At 47.5% G+C, this 15,548-nt stretch overlaps 1 protein-coding gene across 1 annotated transcript; it reads left to right on the top strand.

Annotated features, from left to right (window-relative positions):
- Positions 1–1,613: 1,613 nt before the first annotated feature.
- calcoco1b (calcium binding and coiled-coil domain 1b) lies at positions 1,614–9,000 on the top strand (the record flags this gene model as incomplete). The annotated part of the gene is made up of 12 exons (XM_083661954.1): positions 1,614–1,748; positions 2,429–2,531; positions 2,866–3,074; positions 3,530–3,742; positions 3,849–3,997; positions 4,133–4,202; positions 5,053–5,307; positions 5,985–6,110; positions 6,568–6,669; positions 7,128–7,215; positions 8,335–8,558; positions 8,938–9,000. 12 exons carry the CDS (start codon positions 1,614–1,616, stop codon positions 8,998–9,000), a joined length of 1,737 nt encoding a protein of 578 aa, XP_083518080.1.
- Between the last annotated feature and the right edge of the window lie 6,548 nt (positions 9,001–15,548).

Raw genomic sequence — 15,548 nt, 5'->3', positions numbered from 1 at the left:
AGACTGTGTCATAGCCTCAGTACTCTGTGGTCTTTGTGCAGACTGTGTCATAGCCTCAGTACTCTGTGGTCTTTGTGCAGACTGTGTCATAGCCTCAGTACTCTGTGGTCTTTGTGCAGACTGTGTCATAGCCTCAGTACTCTGTGGTCTTTGTGCAGACTGTGTCATAGCCTCAGTACTCTGTGGTGTTTGTGCAGACTGTGTCATAGCCTCAGTACTCTGTGGTCTTTGTGCAGACTGTGTCATAGCCTCAGTACTCTTGTGGTCTTTGTGCAGACTGTGTCATAGCCTCAGTACTCTGTGGTGTTTATGCAGACTGTGTCATAGCCTCAGTACTCTGTGGTCTTTGTGCAGACTGTGTCATAGCCTCAGTGCTCTGGTGGTCTTTGTGCAGACTGTGTCATAGCCTCAGTACTCTGTGGTCTTTGTGCAGACTGTCATAGCCTCAGTACTCTGTGGTCTTTATGCAGACTGTCATAGCCTCAGTACTCTGTGGTCTTTGTGCAGACTGTGTCATAGCCTCAGTGCTCTGGTGGTCTTTGTGCAGACTGTGTCATAGCCTCAGTACTCTGTGGTCTTTATGCAGACTGTGTCATAGCCTCAGTACTCTGTGGTCTTTGTGCAGACTGTGTCATAGCCTCAGTACTCTGGTGGTCTTTGTGCAGACTGTGTCATAGCCTCAGTACTCTTGTGGTCTTTGTGCAGACTGTGTCATAGCCTCAGTACTCTGTGGTCTTTGTGCAGACTGTCATAGCCTCAGTACTCTGTGGTCTTTGTGCAGACTGTGTCATAGCCTCAGTACTCTGTGGTCTTTGTGCAGACTGTGTCATAGCCTCAGTACTCTTGTGGTCTTTGTGCAGACTGTGTCATAGCCTCAGTACTCTGTGGTCTTTGTGCAGACTGTGTCATAGCCTCAGTACTCTGTGGTCTTTGTGCAGACTGTGTCATAGCCTCAGTACTCTTGTGGTCTTTGTGCAGACTGTGTCATAGCCTCAGTACTCTGTGGTCTTTGTGCAGACTGTCATAGCCTCAGTACTCTTGTGGTCTTTGTGCAGACTGTGTCATAGCCTCAGTACTCTGTGGTCTTTGTGCAGACTGTGTCATAGCCTCAGTACTCTGTGGTGTTTGTGCAGACTGTGTCATAGCCTCAGTACTCTGTGGTCTTTATGCAGACTGTGTCATAGCCTCAGTACTCTTGTGGTCTTTGTGCAGACTGTGTCATAGCCTCAGTACTCTGTGGTGTTTGTGCAGACTGTGTCATAGCCTCAGTACTCTGTGGTCTTTATGCAGACTGTGTCATAGCCTCAGTACTCTGTGGTCTTTGTGCAGACTGTGTCATAGCCTCAGTACTCTGTGGTGTTTATGCAGACTGTGTCATAGCCTCAGTACTCTGTGGTCTTTGTGCAGACTGTGTTATAGCCTCAGTACTCTGTGGTCTTGTTTATCAACATATTGTGGGGCCATAGGCATCTGATGCTATGACCATGTTGCATTCCTGAACCAACTCTGCTATCGCCTTTCATCAGCTGTTCTCCTCTGCACTGAAACTGGAGCACATCATCATCTCACTGGATCTCTTGTTTTCTTCCTAAACAGCTCAGCTCCTCGTCACCATGGAGGAGAAACAGTCCACGGTGGTGTTTCGAAATGTGGGGCAGCTGTACTTCCCCCAGACCAGAGTCGACTGCCACTACAGTCTGACCTCTGACCATCACTGGAACAGCAATGACTGGATAGGGATTTTTAAGGTAGAATTACTTTAACACTATATTCACTAGGGGTGCTCCGATCCGGCTAAGCCACGATCCGATCCGATTCCGATTCCTGGGGTCACGATCCGATTCCAGAATCGATTCCAACGATTCTCGATTCCAGAATCTAGAATCGATTCTCAATTATGTAGTTTTATATTGCAATAACACACAAAGGTAAATCTAAGACAAAAAATGACAAATGTATTAATGCTGAACTTCAAATTCAACTTCTGAAGTATTACAGTCAGGGCCTAAATTAATTTTGCAAACTAGGGGGGAATTCCCCCCTTATGTTCTTCAGATAAGATGGATTTATAGGCTGGGGGGGATCTGTAGACTTTGAGAAGGATTTATAGATTTTGTGGGGAATACATTAACCAGAGTTCTTAAGTGCAAGAGGTGGTGGCACCGTGGCAGTACAGTACACAAATGACATGAACATTTGGACACTTATTCAGCCGGTATCTTGCATGTTGCCTTCAGGTGCACTGTAAAAAAAAAAATCGTGGAATCGTGGCATTAAGAATCGCGATCCTTTCAGAATCGATTTTTTTGGAGCACCCCTAATATTCACCCACTCTAGTTTGGGCTATGTGTGTTCTGGTCTGTTCTGAGACTGACGTGTTACATGTGTGTAAGCTGTGTTTGTGTTGTTTTACCATCATGCCACACAGGTGGGCTGGTCATCAGTGACAGAGTACCACACATACACATGGGCTCTTGCTCCTGAGGGCTATACCAAGGGAACCAATGTCAACTGCTGTGCACTTTTCCAGGGTAAGAATTCATCCATCTTTAATATGACTAATACATTGAAGTTCATATTTTTCGTCCATGAAGAAGAGGCTCTGGGTGCAGTGCGTGCATGTGTGTGTGTGTGTGTGTGTGTGTGTGTGTTTGGGGGGGGGGAGTACAGATTAAGTGTAACATGATTTGAGCAGGTCATCTATAGGTCCTCATATAGGTTGCATGTTGTCCAATAAACATGTATTTGACTGTTTGCACTTACAGTACATGCTACTTTCAAATCAGCCTATTCAGAGTCATAATATATTGAGCAGGAAAAATTCTAGACTGTATGTTTAAAAAAAACGGTTTGCCTCCTGTACAGCTTTTTACCTGCCCTGTCCCAGTGCCCTGGAGTACGAGTTTGTCTACGTGGATGAGAGGGGAGAGGTGTGTGCCCGTAGTCGCCACTTCACATTCCGTGCCCCCAAGCCACTGGAGGAGCTGGAGACTATGAGAGAGGAACAGGCTGAGGAAGACGAGGACGGGGAGGAAGAGCTGCTCCTGGTCATCACCAGGGCCCAGGTCCTGCAGGTGGGAACACAACAACTGAATAGAATCACACACACACACACGCGCGCGCGCGCACGCACACACACACACACACACACACACACACACACACACACACACACACACACACACACACGTGATAAGCAGCTGTGTGTGTGTGTGTGTGTGTGTCTGTGTGTGTGTGTGTGTTTAGTCCTCCAGTCTGCATGTCGAAGTGTCCTTGGGCAAGATACTGAACCCCAAATTGCTCCTGATGGTGTGCCAGCACCCTGCGTGGCAGCTGGCCGCCATCGGTGTATGAATGGGTGAATGTACCTACTTGATTGTAAAGCGCTTTGGATAAAAGCGCTATATAAATGCAGGCCATAGTTAAAATATATTGCCTTTTTGGATATCTCCATGTAAATAGTCGTTGTGAATTGTTCGAACCCTTCTTTTGTGCTTTGATCTGAGCCTTTTGTCCGTGTTGTGAACAGAGTCGTCTAGAGGAATGCCTGAAAGAACAAGCCGATTTAAAACAGGCTCTGGAAGAGGCAGCAACGGAGAAAGACATGGAGAAAGAGAAAAGCCAAGAAGCCAGGAGGGAGTGGGAGTGGGAGAGAGAAGCGATGAAGGAGGAGACCTCCGAGCTTAGACACAACCTGAGAAATAACGGCGAGATGTTGAAGACGATGGCAGGAAAACACAAGGTAAGACTGGAGAAACGGGAACAAAATCATTATTAAACAAGAGCAGACCTTCTGTGAATAATATGGGGGTCTTTCATCACGTTTCTTCCCTCCACCACATTGATAGGATGTGAAGTATTCTCAGGAAAGCCTGTCCTCTGAGCTAACTCACCTTTTGACTGACAAAGCTGAGAGTCTGCAGCGAATCAAAGACCTGGAAGATGACATCAAGGTTCTGACTGCCAGGGAAATGGAGGCGAACACTGAGCTAGAAAGGTACGTTTTTGAGATGGACACCTGTTGGACAGTTAGAAAGGTAAGTGTTTGAGATGGACGCCTGGACAGTTAGAAAGGTTGAGATGCACATTTGTCTCGCTGTCTTTTGTCTGCTTAACCTTGTTTTCTATACAGGATGAAGGAGAGAGTGAAGAAAACGTCCAATCAATTGAAACATGAAGAGGAAAAGAGAAAGTCTCTGCAGGTAAAGGATTGATTTGGTAGTCCAGTGGTTACTTAGCACTGTTGCCATCCCAGGACCTTTGTGTGTGGAGTTTGCATGTTCTCCTGGTGTTCCTGTGGGTTCCCTCCCACCATCAAACATGTTAGGGTTACTGTAATACTCCTAGGAAGGCTCCTAGTAGAGGATGGATCAAATGCAGAGGATGAATTTCCCCACAGGGACAATAAAGGATAACTTAACTTAACTTATTTCCTCTCTTGTGCACAGGGTGGGAATTACATGACCTCCATTGCCCCTCCTTCTGGCCGTGATGCCCTGAGATCCCTAAGGCCACCTTGGCAGCAGTGCCCTGCTACCAGCCTGCTACTGTCAGTTGCTTTAAAAGCATCAGTGGTCTCAGTTTAATGTAGCTGCTCTATGCAAAGGATGTGTCATTGGCTCATTTTAACACACATTTCAGAAACATTTCTCTTCGCGATGTCAATAGAGCAATGGCCTCGTGCCCTGGCATGTGACCTTGTGCCCTAAAGAAATAGCCGAAGGCCAAATGGCCTTGCCCCTAATTCCCACCCTGCTTGTGCAACAGAGCTAGCCAGGCCAGAGAGGAAGACGCAGAACAGGCAGCTCGGTGGAACCAGGCCAGATTTACCTGATGATCAGGTGTCGTTCTTGTCAGAACCAGACGACCAGTCGCCACAACAACACCTCCGTCACATTCCTCCATTAGAAGTAACACTTGAGAAGTCTCCATTTCCCCCCATTCCCCCTCAGGGCTCGACACCTGAGAGCAATCTGAGAACATTCCTCGTATCTCCTCTGTCGCTATTTCCTTAAGTGCATCACCCACCCTCAAGCTGTCCCCTCTCGGCAGGGGGAGACCGCGGCTGCTGTGGCGGAGCTGCGCGCGCTGCAGGAGCGCCTGGAGGCCACGGAGCAGGCGGCAGAGAGCCTGCGCCGGGAGCTGCGAGAGCAGAGCACGCAGCAGGGCCACACCCACACCGAGCTGCACCAGGCCCGGCTGCAGCTGGCACGCACCACCCTGCAGCTGTCCGAGGACAACCTGGCGCTCAGGGAGGAGCGCGCCCACTGGGCCTGGGAAAGAGAGGCTTACAAACAAGCAGCAGAAGTGAGGAGAACCTTTTACTGATACAGCTTCTAGTTTCAAAGTAAAAGCATTCGCCCTATTACCCAGGTTCAATTCCCGGCGGACACAATTGGCCGTGTCTGCGGGGCGGTAAGCCGCTGGGGTATGAGTCCTGGTCACTGCACTAGCGCCTCCTGTGGTCGGTCGGGGGCGCCTGTCCAGGGGGAGGTGAACTGAGGGGAATAGTGTGATCCTCCCACTCGCTACGTCCTGCCAGTGAAACCCCTCGCTGTCAGGTGAAAAGAAGCGGCCGGCGACTGCACATGTATCGGAGGAAGCATGTGCTAGTCTACGGCTCTCCCCAAATCGGCAGAGGTGGGTGGAGCAATGACCGGGGCAGCAGGGGGGAAATTGGCCAAGTACAATTGGTGCCGGTGGTGTCGCCATTTACATTTTAATGCACTTAACACTTCACTGTGTATGTTGTATTTAATATTGTGTTTACTTTTACCGTGTGTATGTTTTTATGTGTTTGTGTTTTATGTGTTCTCCTCTATTGCACAACCATTGGGGACAAATAAAGTTCTTGAATCTTGGGGAGAAAAAAACAGAAAAAACGTGATTAAGAAAAACAAATGATTGGATGCACATAGCAGCCTGAAAGGCAGCACCTGCACCATGTTAAGTCATGTGATGTGTTGTACCTTCTCGCGCTGCAGGTTGATCATAAGAAGTTGCAGGAGTTGAGCTGTGAGGTGCAGAGGAAAGAGGAGTGGCTGCAGGAGGAGAGGGTGGAGCGCGAGAAGCTGGATGTGGAGCTTGGGGACGAGAGAGATTGCAATAGAGTGAGTCAATCAAGAGCATCACTGTATTATTACTACTAGTCTGTAAACACACAGCTCTAAGTATAACCGCTTGTGTGGCAATCAGCTGTGTCCTCGGTTGCTCGGGCAGGTCACCTTTCAGACACTGGAGAAAGCCCAGGATGGATTCACACACACAGACACAAATAGAAAAGCTTCCACGCAAAAACATGTCCTCTCGCTGTCATGTGCTCAATTGCAGGAAAGAGAGCTACACAATTTCAAATCATCGCTAAGGCTATTCCATAGTTCAACTCCCAAAACTGAAACACATCTAGATTTTACATTCATTCTCGCTGTGGTACCAGGTCAGATGTGTGTGTTCTGCTGGTCAGAGGCTGGGTTAAAGACCCTGGAAACCGAAATCCACAAAAACCTTCTAACTATGTAATTGATCTGTGCTTAGTGAAGTGTATAAACAAGTTGCTGCCCCCTGTAGGTGCTGCTGAGTGGCACCAAGCAGGAGGTGCAGGAGCTGAGAGCCAGCGTGAGAAAGGCCCAGAAGGAGAGAGAGCAGCAGCAACTGGAGAGACAGGCAAGGGTTCCTCCACATTAGAGTATCTCTGCAGGTCATATTCCTGTATAGGCTTAATATAACACCTATACTGTATATTCATAAGATGCCTCAGTTAGGGCTATAGAGTGCCTAAGTCACGCCCTCTTCCGGGTTTGGCATGGGACCTATTGGGATGTCATTCCCCATTCATTTTTTCCATAGATGTTTTGAAAAATATGAATAATAATAATTATTATTATTTTCTTAGTTTTGGAAATGAAATGTCGTGTGGTCTCTCCTGATCCTGATTATAGCTGAATCGCTTGGTTTGACCAAGTAAAACTCTTTGTAAGGATTTTATGAGACGTATATGGAAAAATGAATGGGGAATGAAATGTCTTAGGTCTTATGCCGAACCCGGAAGAGGGCGTGACTTTGGCACCTCCAGGGTTACCCTCCATCAAGAATGATTTCCTCTTTTCTCTTTACATGTATGAATACAGGACCTGGTGAGCTACATCCATCAGCTGGAGCAGAGGCTGGAGATCGTGCCAGACACAAAGTCAAATGGAGACGCTTCCAATCCTCTCTGTGAGTAATGACATCTCTGTGCGCAGCACTGCTATGTCTGTGAGTAGTGATGTCTCTGTGCACAGCACTGCTATGTCTGTGAGTAGTGTAGTGATGTCTCTGTGCACAGCACTGCTATGTCTGTGAGTAGTGACGTCTCTATACACAGCACTGCTATGTCTGTGAGTAGTGTAGTGATGTCTCTATGCACAGCACTGCTATGTCTGTGAGTAGTGACGTCTCTATACACAGCACTGCTATGTCTGTGAGTAGTGTAGTGATGTCTCTGTGCACAGCACTGCTATGTCTGTGAGTAGTGTAGTGATGTCTCTGTGCACAGCACTGCTATGTCTGTGAGTAGTGACGTCTCTATACACAGCACTGCTATGTCTGTGAGTAGTGTAGTGATGTCTCTGTGCACAGCACTGCTATGTCTGTGAGTAGTGTAGTGATGTCTCTATGCACAGCACTGCTATGTCTGTGAGTAGTGATGTCTCTATACACAGCACTGCTATGTCTGTGAGTAGTGTAGTGATGTCTCTATGCACAGCACTGCTATGGTCTGTGAGTAGTGATGTCTCTATGCACAGCACTGCTATGGTCTGTGAGTAGTGACGTCTCTGTGCGCAGCACTGCTATGTCTGTGAGTAGTGACGTCTGTGAACAGCACTGCTATGTCTGTGAGTAGTGACGTCTGTGAACAGCACTGCTATGTCTGTGAGTAGTGACGTCTCTGTGCACAGCACTGCTATGTCTGTGAGTAGTGACGTCTCTGTGCACAGCACTGCTATATCTGTGAGTAGTGACGTCTGTGAACAGCACTGCTATATCTGTGAGTAGTGACGTCTGTGAACAGCACTGCTATATCTGTGAGTAGTGACGTCTGTGAACAGCACTGCTATGTCTGTGAGTAGTGACGTCTGTGAACAGCACTGCTATGTCTGTGAGTAGTGACGTCTGTGAACAGCACTGCTATGTCTGTGAGTAGTGATGTCTCTGTGCACAGCACTGCTATGTCTGTGAGTAATGATGTCTGTGCACAGCACTGCTATGTCTGTGAGTAGTGTCGTCTCTGTGCACAGCACTGCTATGTCTGTGAGTAGTGACGTCTGTGCACAGCACTGCTATATCTGTGAGTAGTGACGTCTGTGCACAGCACTGCTATGTCACCGCACGTTAACGAGCACCAAGGTAAAGAGCCTCTGCTGATTGTCACAGCTCACGGCTCTTCGTCTGAGGATGAGGAGGATGGTGAGTCAGCATCCTCCACACCAACCCTTCCTCCTCAGCTCCTGTCCACCCATCTGGACGGGCCCAAGAAAGGAGAGCTCCCAACAGAGACACACTCCATCCAGAGCACACAGGTGTGTGTGGCACCCTACTCACACTCAAACTAAACCAAGATTAACACCACCTGCATGAGTGACGTAGGGATTGTCTTGGCATTGGCAATCCCCCCCCCACCCCCCCTTCATTGGACTTTGCCAATTCCCCCTGCCAAGCTGTCGTTGTGCTTCACCCCCTCTGCAAACATAACCAGACTGACCAGAGGAGGCACTAGTGCAGCGACCAGAACACATGCCCTTATTCCGGCTTCCCACCCGCAGACACAGCCAATTGTGCCTGGATGGACGCCCGACCAAGCCGGAGGTAGCACAGGGCACAAGCCTGCGACCCTCGTGGTATAGTCAGGGAATCTACCTGGGCAAATATTTGACTCTAGTGTCGTGTTGTGTTTCCCAGTCCAGTCCTCAAGTGCCCTCTGTCCTGCAAGCTTTTGTTCCAGCTCTGCTCTTGCACCCCTAATCCAATTAAGGCTTTAATGCTGATTGGTTGATAAGTCGAAAACAGAATACAGAATGTTGTCATTTTGGTTATTTTGTGCGCTATCGTATTTGAAATATCCTGTACACTCATATTCCTTGTGTTGCATATAGAAGTCAGACTTAAAAGTGAACGTGTACACTTTTAAATACACATACTCACAATACACAGCTAATACTGTATGTACAAAATGTTTGAATTGTATATTATTAAGACAAATATAACATAGCCACAATTGATACCCACCATCTGTCTCTTAACCCAGGATGAGGAGAGGCAGCACTTGAGCCCGGACCCTATTATTTTTTATTAGCACTTGAGCCCAGACCTCGAGGCGATAAGGCAAGTGACTGACAGAGCTCGTCGACCCCGTCCTGAGGTGACAATCCTGGCCTCTCACCAAACACACACACACACACACACACACACACACACACACACACACACACACACACACACAGACACACGCACACGCACACACACACACACACACACACACACACACACACACACACACACACACACACACACACACACACACACACACACAGAGTCTCCCCATGCAGCCAAACTGGAATCACTGCTCCCAAAACTCAATGTGATGACTTCATTCACATTTGTCTCACTTGGCAAACTCTCACTGCTCTTTGTTTTGTGCTGCTGTCCTTCGACTCAAGAGACTTTGAGGAGAATAGCCAAGAGTGACAGAGTCAAAATAACAAGTCAGTCATTTCCATTTACTATAAGCCAAAGAAAGTCATGCGATTTGACCCTTGACCCATCTGTTTTGTGATATCCTCAGTACAGCTGCTTGTTTTCAATTGATCACAATTGATCATCAATCTATCACTCTTTCCCTCCACAGAGTGCTCCCTGACTCCCCCTTGTGGCAACACAGAGAAGGATGGATGGAGGCCAAGTTGCTATATTTACCATTGCCATGCAAATTCATCAGGAAGCCTAGTGATATTTTACTATTTGTTTGTCATATATTTATGATGGTGTTGTTTTTAGTGATGTCATAATATTATATGATGGTGTTGTTTAGTGATGTCATATAATATATTATGGTGTTGTTTAGTGATGCCATATATCATATGACGGTGTTGTTTAGTGATGTTGAAAAGGCGTTCATAAACACATATTCGTAATGCAGAACTTTTACATTATGTGTTCATGTCTGTATTCAAAGGAAACATGGCACAATTAGTTCAGCATGTCTTAAGTGTCCTGGTGACTTGAAAACGTTTTTATTTTCTTTTTTGCTGTTATTAGAGTTGCAGGTTTGTTGCGGAATCTTGTGAAATTCGAATACATAACTTTATGATGAATAGAACTCAGGAATCAAAGAGAATTTGACAAGTGCTGATAACAACCGCTCTGCAGTTGTCTAGTAACACATTATTAACATCTGTAAGCTCTGCAGTTGTCTAGTAACACATTATTAACATCTGTAAGCTCTGCAGTTATCTAGTAACACGTTATTAACATTATCGGTGCACTCTCCTCATCGTCAGTTCATTCTAGTCTCTGTGTAACTCCTAGATGTAGCACTTTGTTGTCCATAATACAGTTGGTTATGATGTGGATCTATCTACACTCATTTGAGAAAAGTGCTCATATGATGTCATTAAGATGAATTAAATACAGTACATCTTGTCTCGGTGGCATATCAGCCACAACCTTTGCATGTGTGTGTGAACCCTGGAACTGTCAACTGTGTGGGTGGCTGTTACAGCCGAGTGTGAAATGTTTTGGCTGTAGCTTTCTTGAGGGGTATGCCAGGCTGAGAGAACACAATGGTTTATTCACTGTGCTTATATTTCTTTAGTTATCTGAACCATTGTTGTAGACTTGAGACTTTACATTAGAATAATTATAATAAATACATATTGATGTCTGTGTTTGGATGAAGAATATAGAACAGCTATGAGCAAACACACACACAAAGGGAGCCCCCAGGATATATATATATATATATATATATATATATATATATATATATATATATATATATATATATTGTAACGTGTTTGGGTAATCCAAGTATTACCTGTAATGTGATGTGCAACCTAAGTGTCTGGATCGCAGCTAGGAACTGATGTGTGTGGGTGTGTTCCTAGGGGGAAGGGGATATATGTGACCAGCGGCCGGGGCGGAGGCCAGTCAGGCCAGGGTGGGCGAGCTGACCGGGTGGTTTAGAGCTAGCAGCGAAGCTAGCTGCTAGGAGCGTGTATTGTGAAGACAAGAATAAAAAGCCTGTACCAACTTCAAGTCTCCAGTTCCTTGGACGAATACCCACTTCGTTACATTGGTGCCAGACAGTAAAGCGGTAACGCCTCTGATTCGGCCGGAGGACGAGGATGTCGATCCGGTGCTCGTTCGTGCATTTGCTACTGGAACAAACAAAAAGGGGGGACCGAAAAGAGTGCTTCAGGGGAATTGGTGAAGCTGGGAAAAGGGGGGATGGAAATGGGGTTTAAAAGAAAAGCTAAGGAAAATGTGGGGGGCTTGGGTTTGAATTGAAATGTGTGAAAAAGAAGGAAATAATGAAAAACTAGACATTATGGAGTGCCTAATGGGAAACTAGACATTATGGGGGTACCTAATGGAAAACTAGACATTACGGAGTACCTAATGAAAAACTGGACATTATGACGGGGGTGCTGAAAAGAAAAGACTGGTTGTTGGGGAATTATAATTTGATGTGGTGATGGGAAAAATGTTGTGTTGGTGTGTTTTGGTACAGGGGGATATGTGTGGGTTGTGGGTGTCGACGTGGGCGTCGAGCTAATGTTGGGTGAGGAGTATGTAACGTGTTTGGGTAATCCAAGTATTACCTGTAATGTGATGTGCAACCTAAGTGTCTGGATCGCAGCTAGGAACTGATGTGTGTGGGTGTGTTCCTAGGGGGAAGGGGATATATGTGACCAGCGGCCGGGGCGGAGGCCAGTCAGGCCAGGGTGGGCGAGCTGACCGGGTGGTTTAGAGCTAGCAGCGAAGCTAGCTGCTAGGAGCGTGTATTGTGAAGACAAGAATAAAAAGCCTGTACCAACTTCAAGTCTCCAGTTCCTTGGACGAATACCCACTTCGTTACAATATATATATATAAGCTATCTTGACTTGCAAATATCCAATTGCTTATGCTATGGATTTTGTCTTTGTCTTTCATCATAAGATAAGGAATTCAGACCAAATGTATCTACAACATGCCAATTGGTTATGAGCAGTTGTGTCAATTGTGCTAAAACCTTGAGAAAACGACTATTTACAATTACCAATGAAAAAATAAAACTAACTATTTCATTATGATATTCGGCTCTTATTAAATGTTAACGTTAGGCCGTGTCTCCGACAGACACATTAACAAGGTACTGTAGCCTATTTCGGTCTTTATGTCTTGTAGTAGTTAGTAGTAGTTGTTGTTGTTGTTGTTGTTGATAGTTGCCATAACAACCACCCCTGTCGGAAAGACGTGCACACGCTGGGTAGGAAGCGTTGTTGTCCCGGAGGCGATATTCTTTTTTCGGATGATGGCGAAGGCTATGCGAAGGCATAACCCGCCCCTTTCTGCCTCTGATTGGCCTAGCGTCAAACTTCCATCCAAACACATTCGCTTGGCTATCCTGCATTACATCTCTTTCTACAGTCTGTGGTCAGACCGTCAAACTCAGTGGGTCAGACTCAGACATACAGCAGTTACGCTTGCTAGCCTGCATGAAAGACGCCAGTGTGTTTATGTTTTTAATATAGTCATATCTATGGTTTATAACGCTGCCACTAGACTAATCAGAGGCAGAGAGGGCCAGGGGTGGGTTATGCCTTCGCCGTCATCCAAAAAAAATATCGCTTCCGGTAAGCTAGCTAGCTAGCTAATGTTAGCTGCTGGTTGGTTGGCTAACTAGCGAATGTTAGCCGTTAGCTAACGTTAACACATTAACTAGACAAACACAGACATGCAGAGCTCCAAAAACAGAGCAATTCGTGATTTTGTTACTGTAGTTTCTGCAGAGTAACGTCCATGTCACGGATCTGACTGATAGTGCAGTAACAGTCAGCAGCTATGATAGCGCAGCCAGGGGGGGGAGGAAGTCCATATATGGTCCATCCGGTCATGGGTCATAGGACATTACGTCATCACAGGATAACGCGATTGGCTGGCTCAGATCTGTTCAAATCTGAGCCAGCCAATCACGTTGTCCTGCGTTGTTTGGGTGGGGGGAACCAGGGGGAGAGGAGAGGGGGAGAGGAGAGAGGGGGGACCAGAGGGGGGAGAGGAGAGGGGGAACCAGGGGGAGAGGGGGGGAGAGGAGAGAGGGGGGACCAGAGGGGAGAGAGGGGGAGAGGAGGGGGGGAACCAGGGGGAGAGGAGAGGAGAGAGGGGGGACCAGAGGGGAGAGAGGGGGAGAGGAGGGGGGGAACCAGGGGGAGAGGAGAGAGGGGGGACCAGAGGGGAGAGAGGGGGGACCAGAGGGGAGAGAGGGGGAGAGGAGGGGGGGAACCAGGGGGGGAGAGGAGAGAGGGGGAACCAGAGGAGGGGAGAGGAGAGAGGGGGAACCAGAGGAGAGGAGAGCAGAGGAGGAGAGGAGAGAGGGGGAACCAGAGGGGGGAGAGGAGAGGGGGAACCAGGGGGAGAGGAGGGGAGAGGAGAGAGGGGGGACCAGAGGGGAGAGAGGGGGAGAGGAGGGGGGGAACCAGGGGGAGAGGAGAGAGGGGGAGAGGAGGGGGGGAACCAGGGGGGGAGAGGAGAGAGGGGGAACCAGAGGAGGGGAGAGGAGAGAGGGGGAACCAGAGGAGAGGAGAGCAGAGGAGGAGAGGAGAGAGGGGGAACCAGAGGGGAGAGAGGGGGAGAGGAGAGAGGGGGAACCAGGGGGAGAGGAGGGGAGAGGAGAGAGGGGGGACCAGAGGGGAGAGAGGGGGAGAGGAGGGGGGAACCAGGGGGAGAGGAGAGGGGGAGAGGAGAGAGGGGGGACCAGAGGGGGGAGAGGAGGGGGGGAACCAGGGGGAGAGGAGGGGAGAGGGAGAGGAGAGGGGCTGGATCCCTCCAGGGGCACTGCCATCCCTCTGGGCGGCCCTGGTAGTGGAAGCGATCATCTTGCTCTATAATGACCAGAATGGGTGTTGTTCAAACTGAACATTTATTTCTTCAACATGCTGCAGCAGAAAGGGAGATAAACAGCGGACACTATTTTCGTAGTTAAGCTATGAAGTAGCCTACTTCCCCCCGCAGCATCGTGACATTGAATGAAAGTATAGGCTCGTTTGAGATGACTTCTGGCTCGCCTGGGAAGCAGCCGAGAGCAGCCGAGTGCAGTCAGCAAATTAGAGGCAGAGAGGGGCGGGTCATGCCTTCGCCATCATGGGAAAAAAAAGATTGCGTCCCGGAGCTAGCCTGAGAGGCTAATAAAAGCTACATGTTACAGAGTAAGCTGACTATCAGTACGTTATTGCACGCATAGGCCTATCTTTACATTTAAACGTTTACATAGCAAAAATAGAAATAGAAGTAGGCTATGTCAGTGTTTTCCCCGAATAGCTGAGAAAGTGGACACTGTCAATAGTCAGCACTGTGAAGCTGATACAATTCAGATGGCGGTAATGCAACATTTAACGATGCCAACCGCCATAAAACACAGAAGAAGAAGCTGAGAAAAAGGAAGTGCTGTGGGGTTGCAGCTGGTGAAAACCGTCTATATTCACCATGCTAAGTTAAGCTGCAATGAACAAATAGCTCAGTGGGTAAGGCTCCTGTACTTCCATGTCGGAGGTACGAAGCTCGAATCCTTGCTGATGTTTTTTTCAATTTCACATAAATAGTTAAATTTGGACATAACACTGCCATATAGCCTACGGTTTAAAGAAGTTTCAGTAAGTAATATTAACATACAAATAATTAAATTGCGTGCAGTGGCTGGACTGTTTACAGTACACTGTAAGTGTAAGCCAACCTGTTTCCAACGTTGTGGGAACGTGATGCCACCTGCCATAATGACGTGCGCCCGTGGTTGGCTCCCAACGTTCTGCCACCTAAAAGCCACTGTTGAGCCACCGCTGTGCCAACGTGCCATTGCTATCTGTGTACTCTATTAGTGTGTGTGTGTGTGTGTGTGTGTGTGTGTGTGTGTGTGTGGGGGGGGGGGGTTCAGAAAGAGAGAGAGAAAACCCAGGTTGGCCCAAAATCCCACTGTAAAAAGTTCGACCTGTTCCATTTTTTAGCCTGGAAAGCCAGGCTAATTCTTTTTACATTTCAGCTGTCAATCAACAAATATAAAAGGAATTTCCGCACACTTGAATCTGTACAGATTTCACATTTATTATGGTGAGCTTTCGGTCGGCAAGACCTTCATCAGAGCATACAGATCACAAATGACAGGCAGGCTAGACTCCTGCAGCCTGTTGCACCAGCTGAACGTAAGTTCTATCTTAAGTTAGGGTGTAAAGTCCACACTAACTGCTACGTTCAAACTAGTTAGTTTGACACTAAAGTTGTGTCTTTGTTGAGTTGCACCACGGAGACGTAAGATACATCC

This window comes from Poromitra crassiceps (genome assembly GCF_964638095.1).
Source record: "Poromitra crassiceps genome assembly, chromosome: 27".
Lineage (NCBI taxonomy): Eukaryota > Metazoa > Chordata > Actinopteri > Beryciformes > Melamphaidae > Poromitra > Poromitra crassiceps.
Note: the sequence above shows the minus strand (reverse complement) of the source record. Positions and strands in the feature narration are given on the sequence as shown.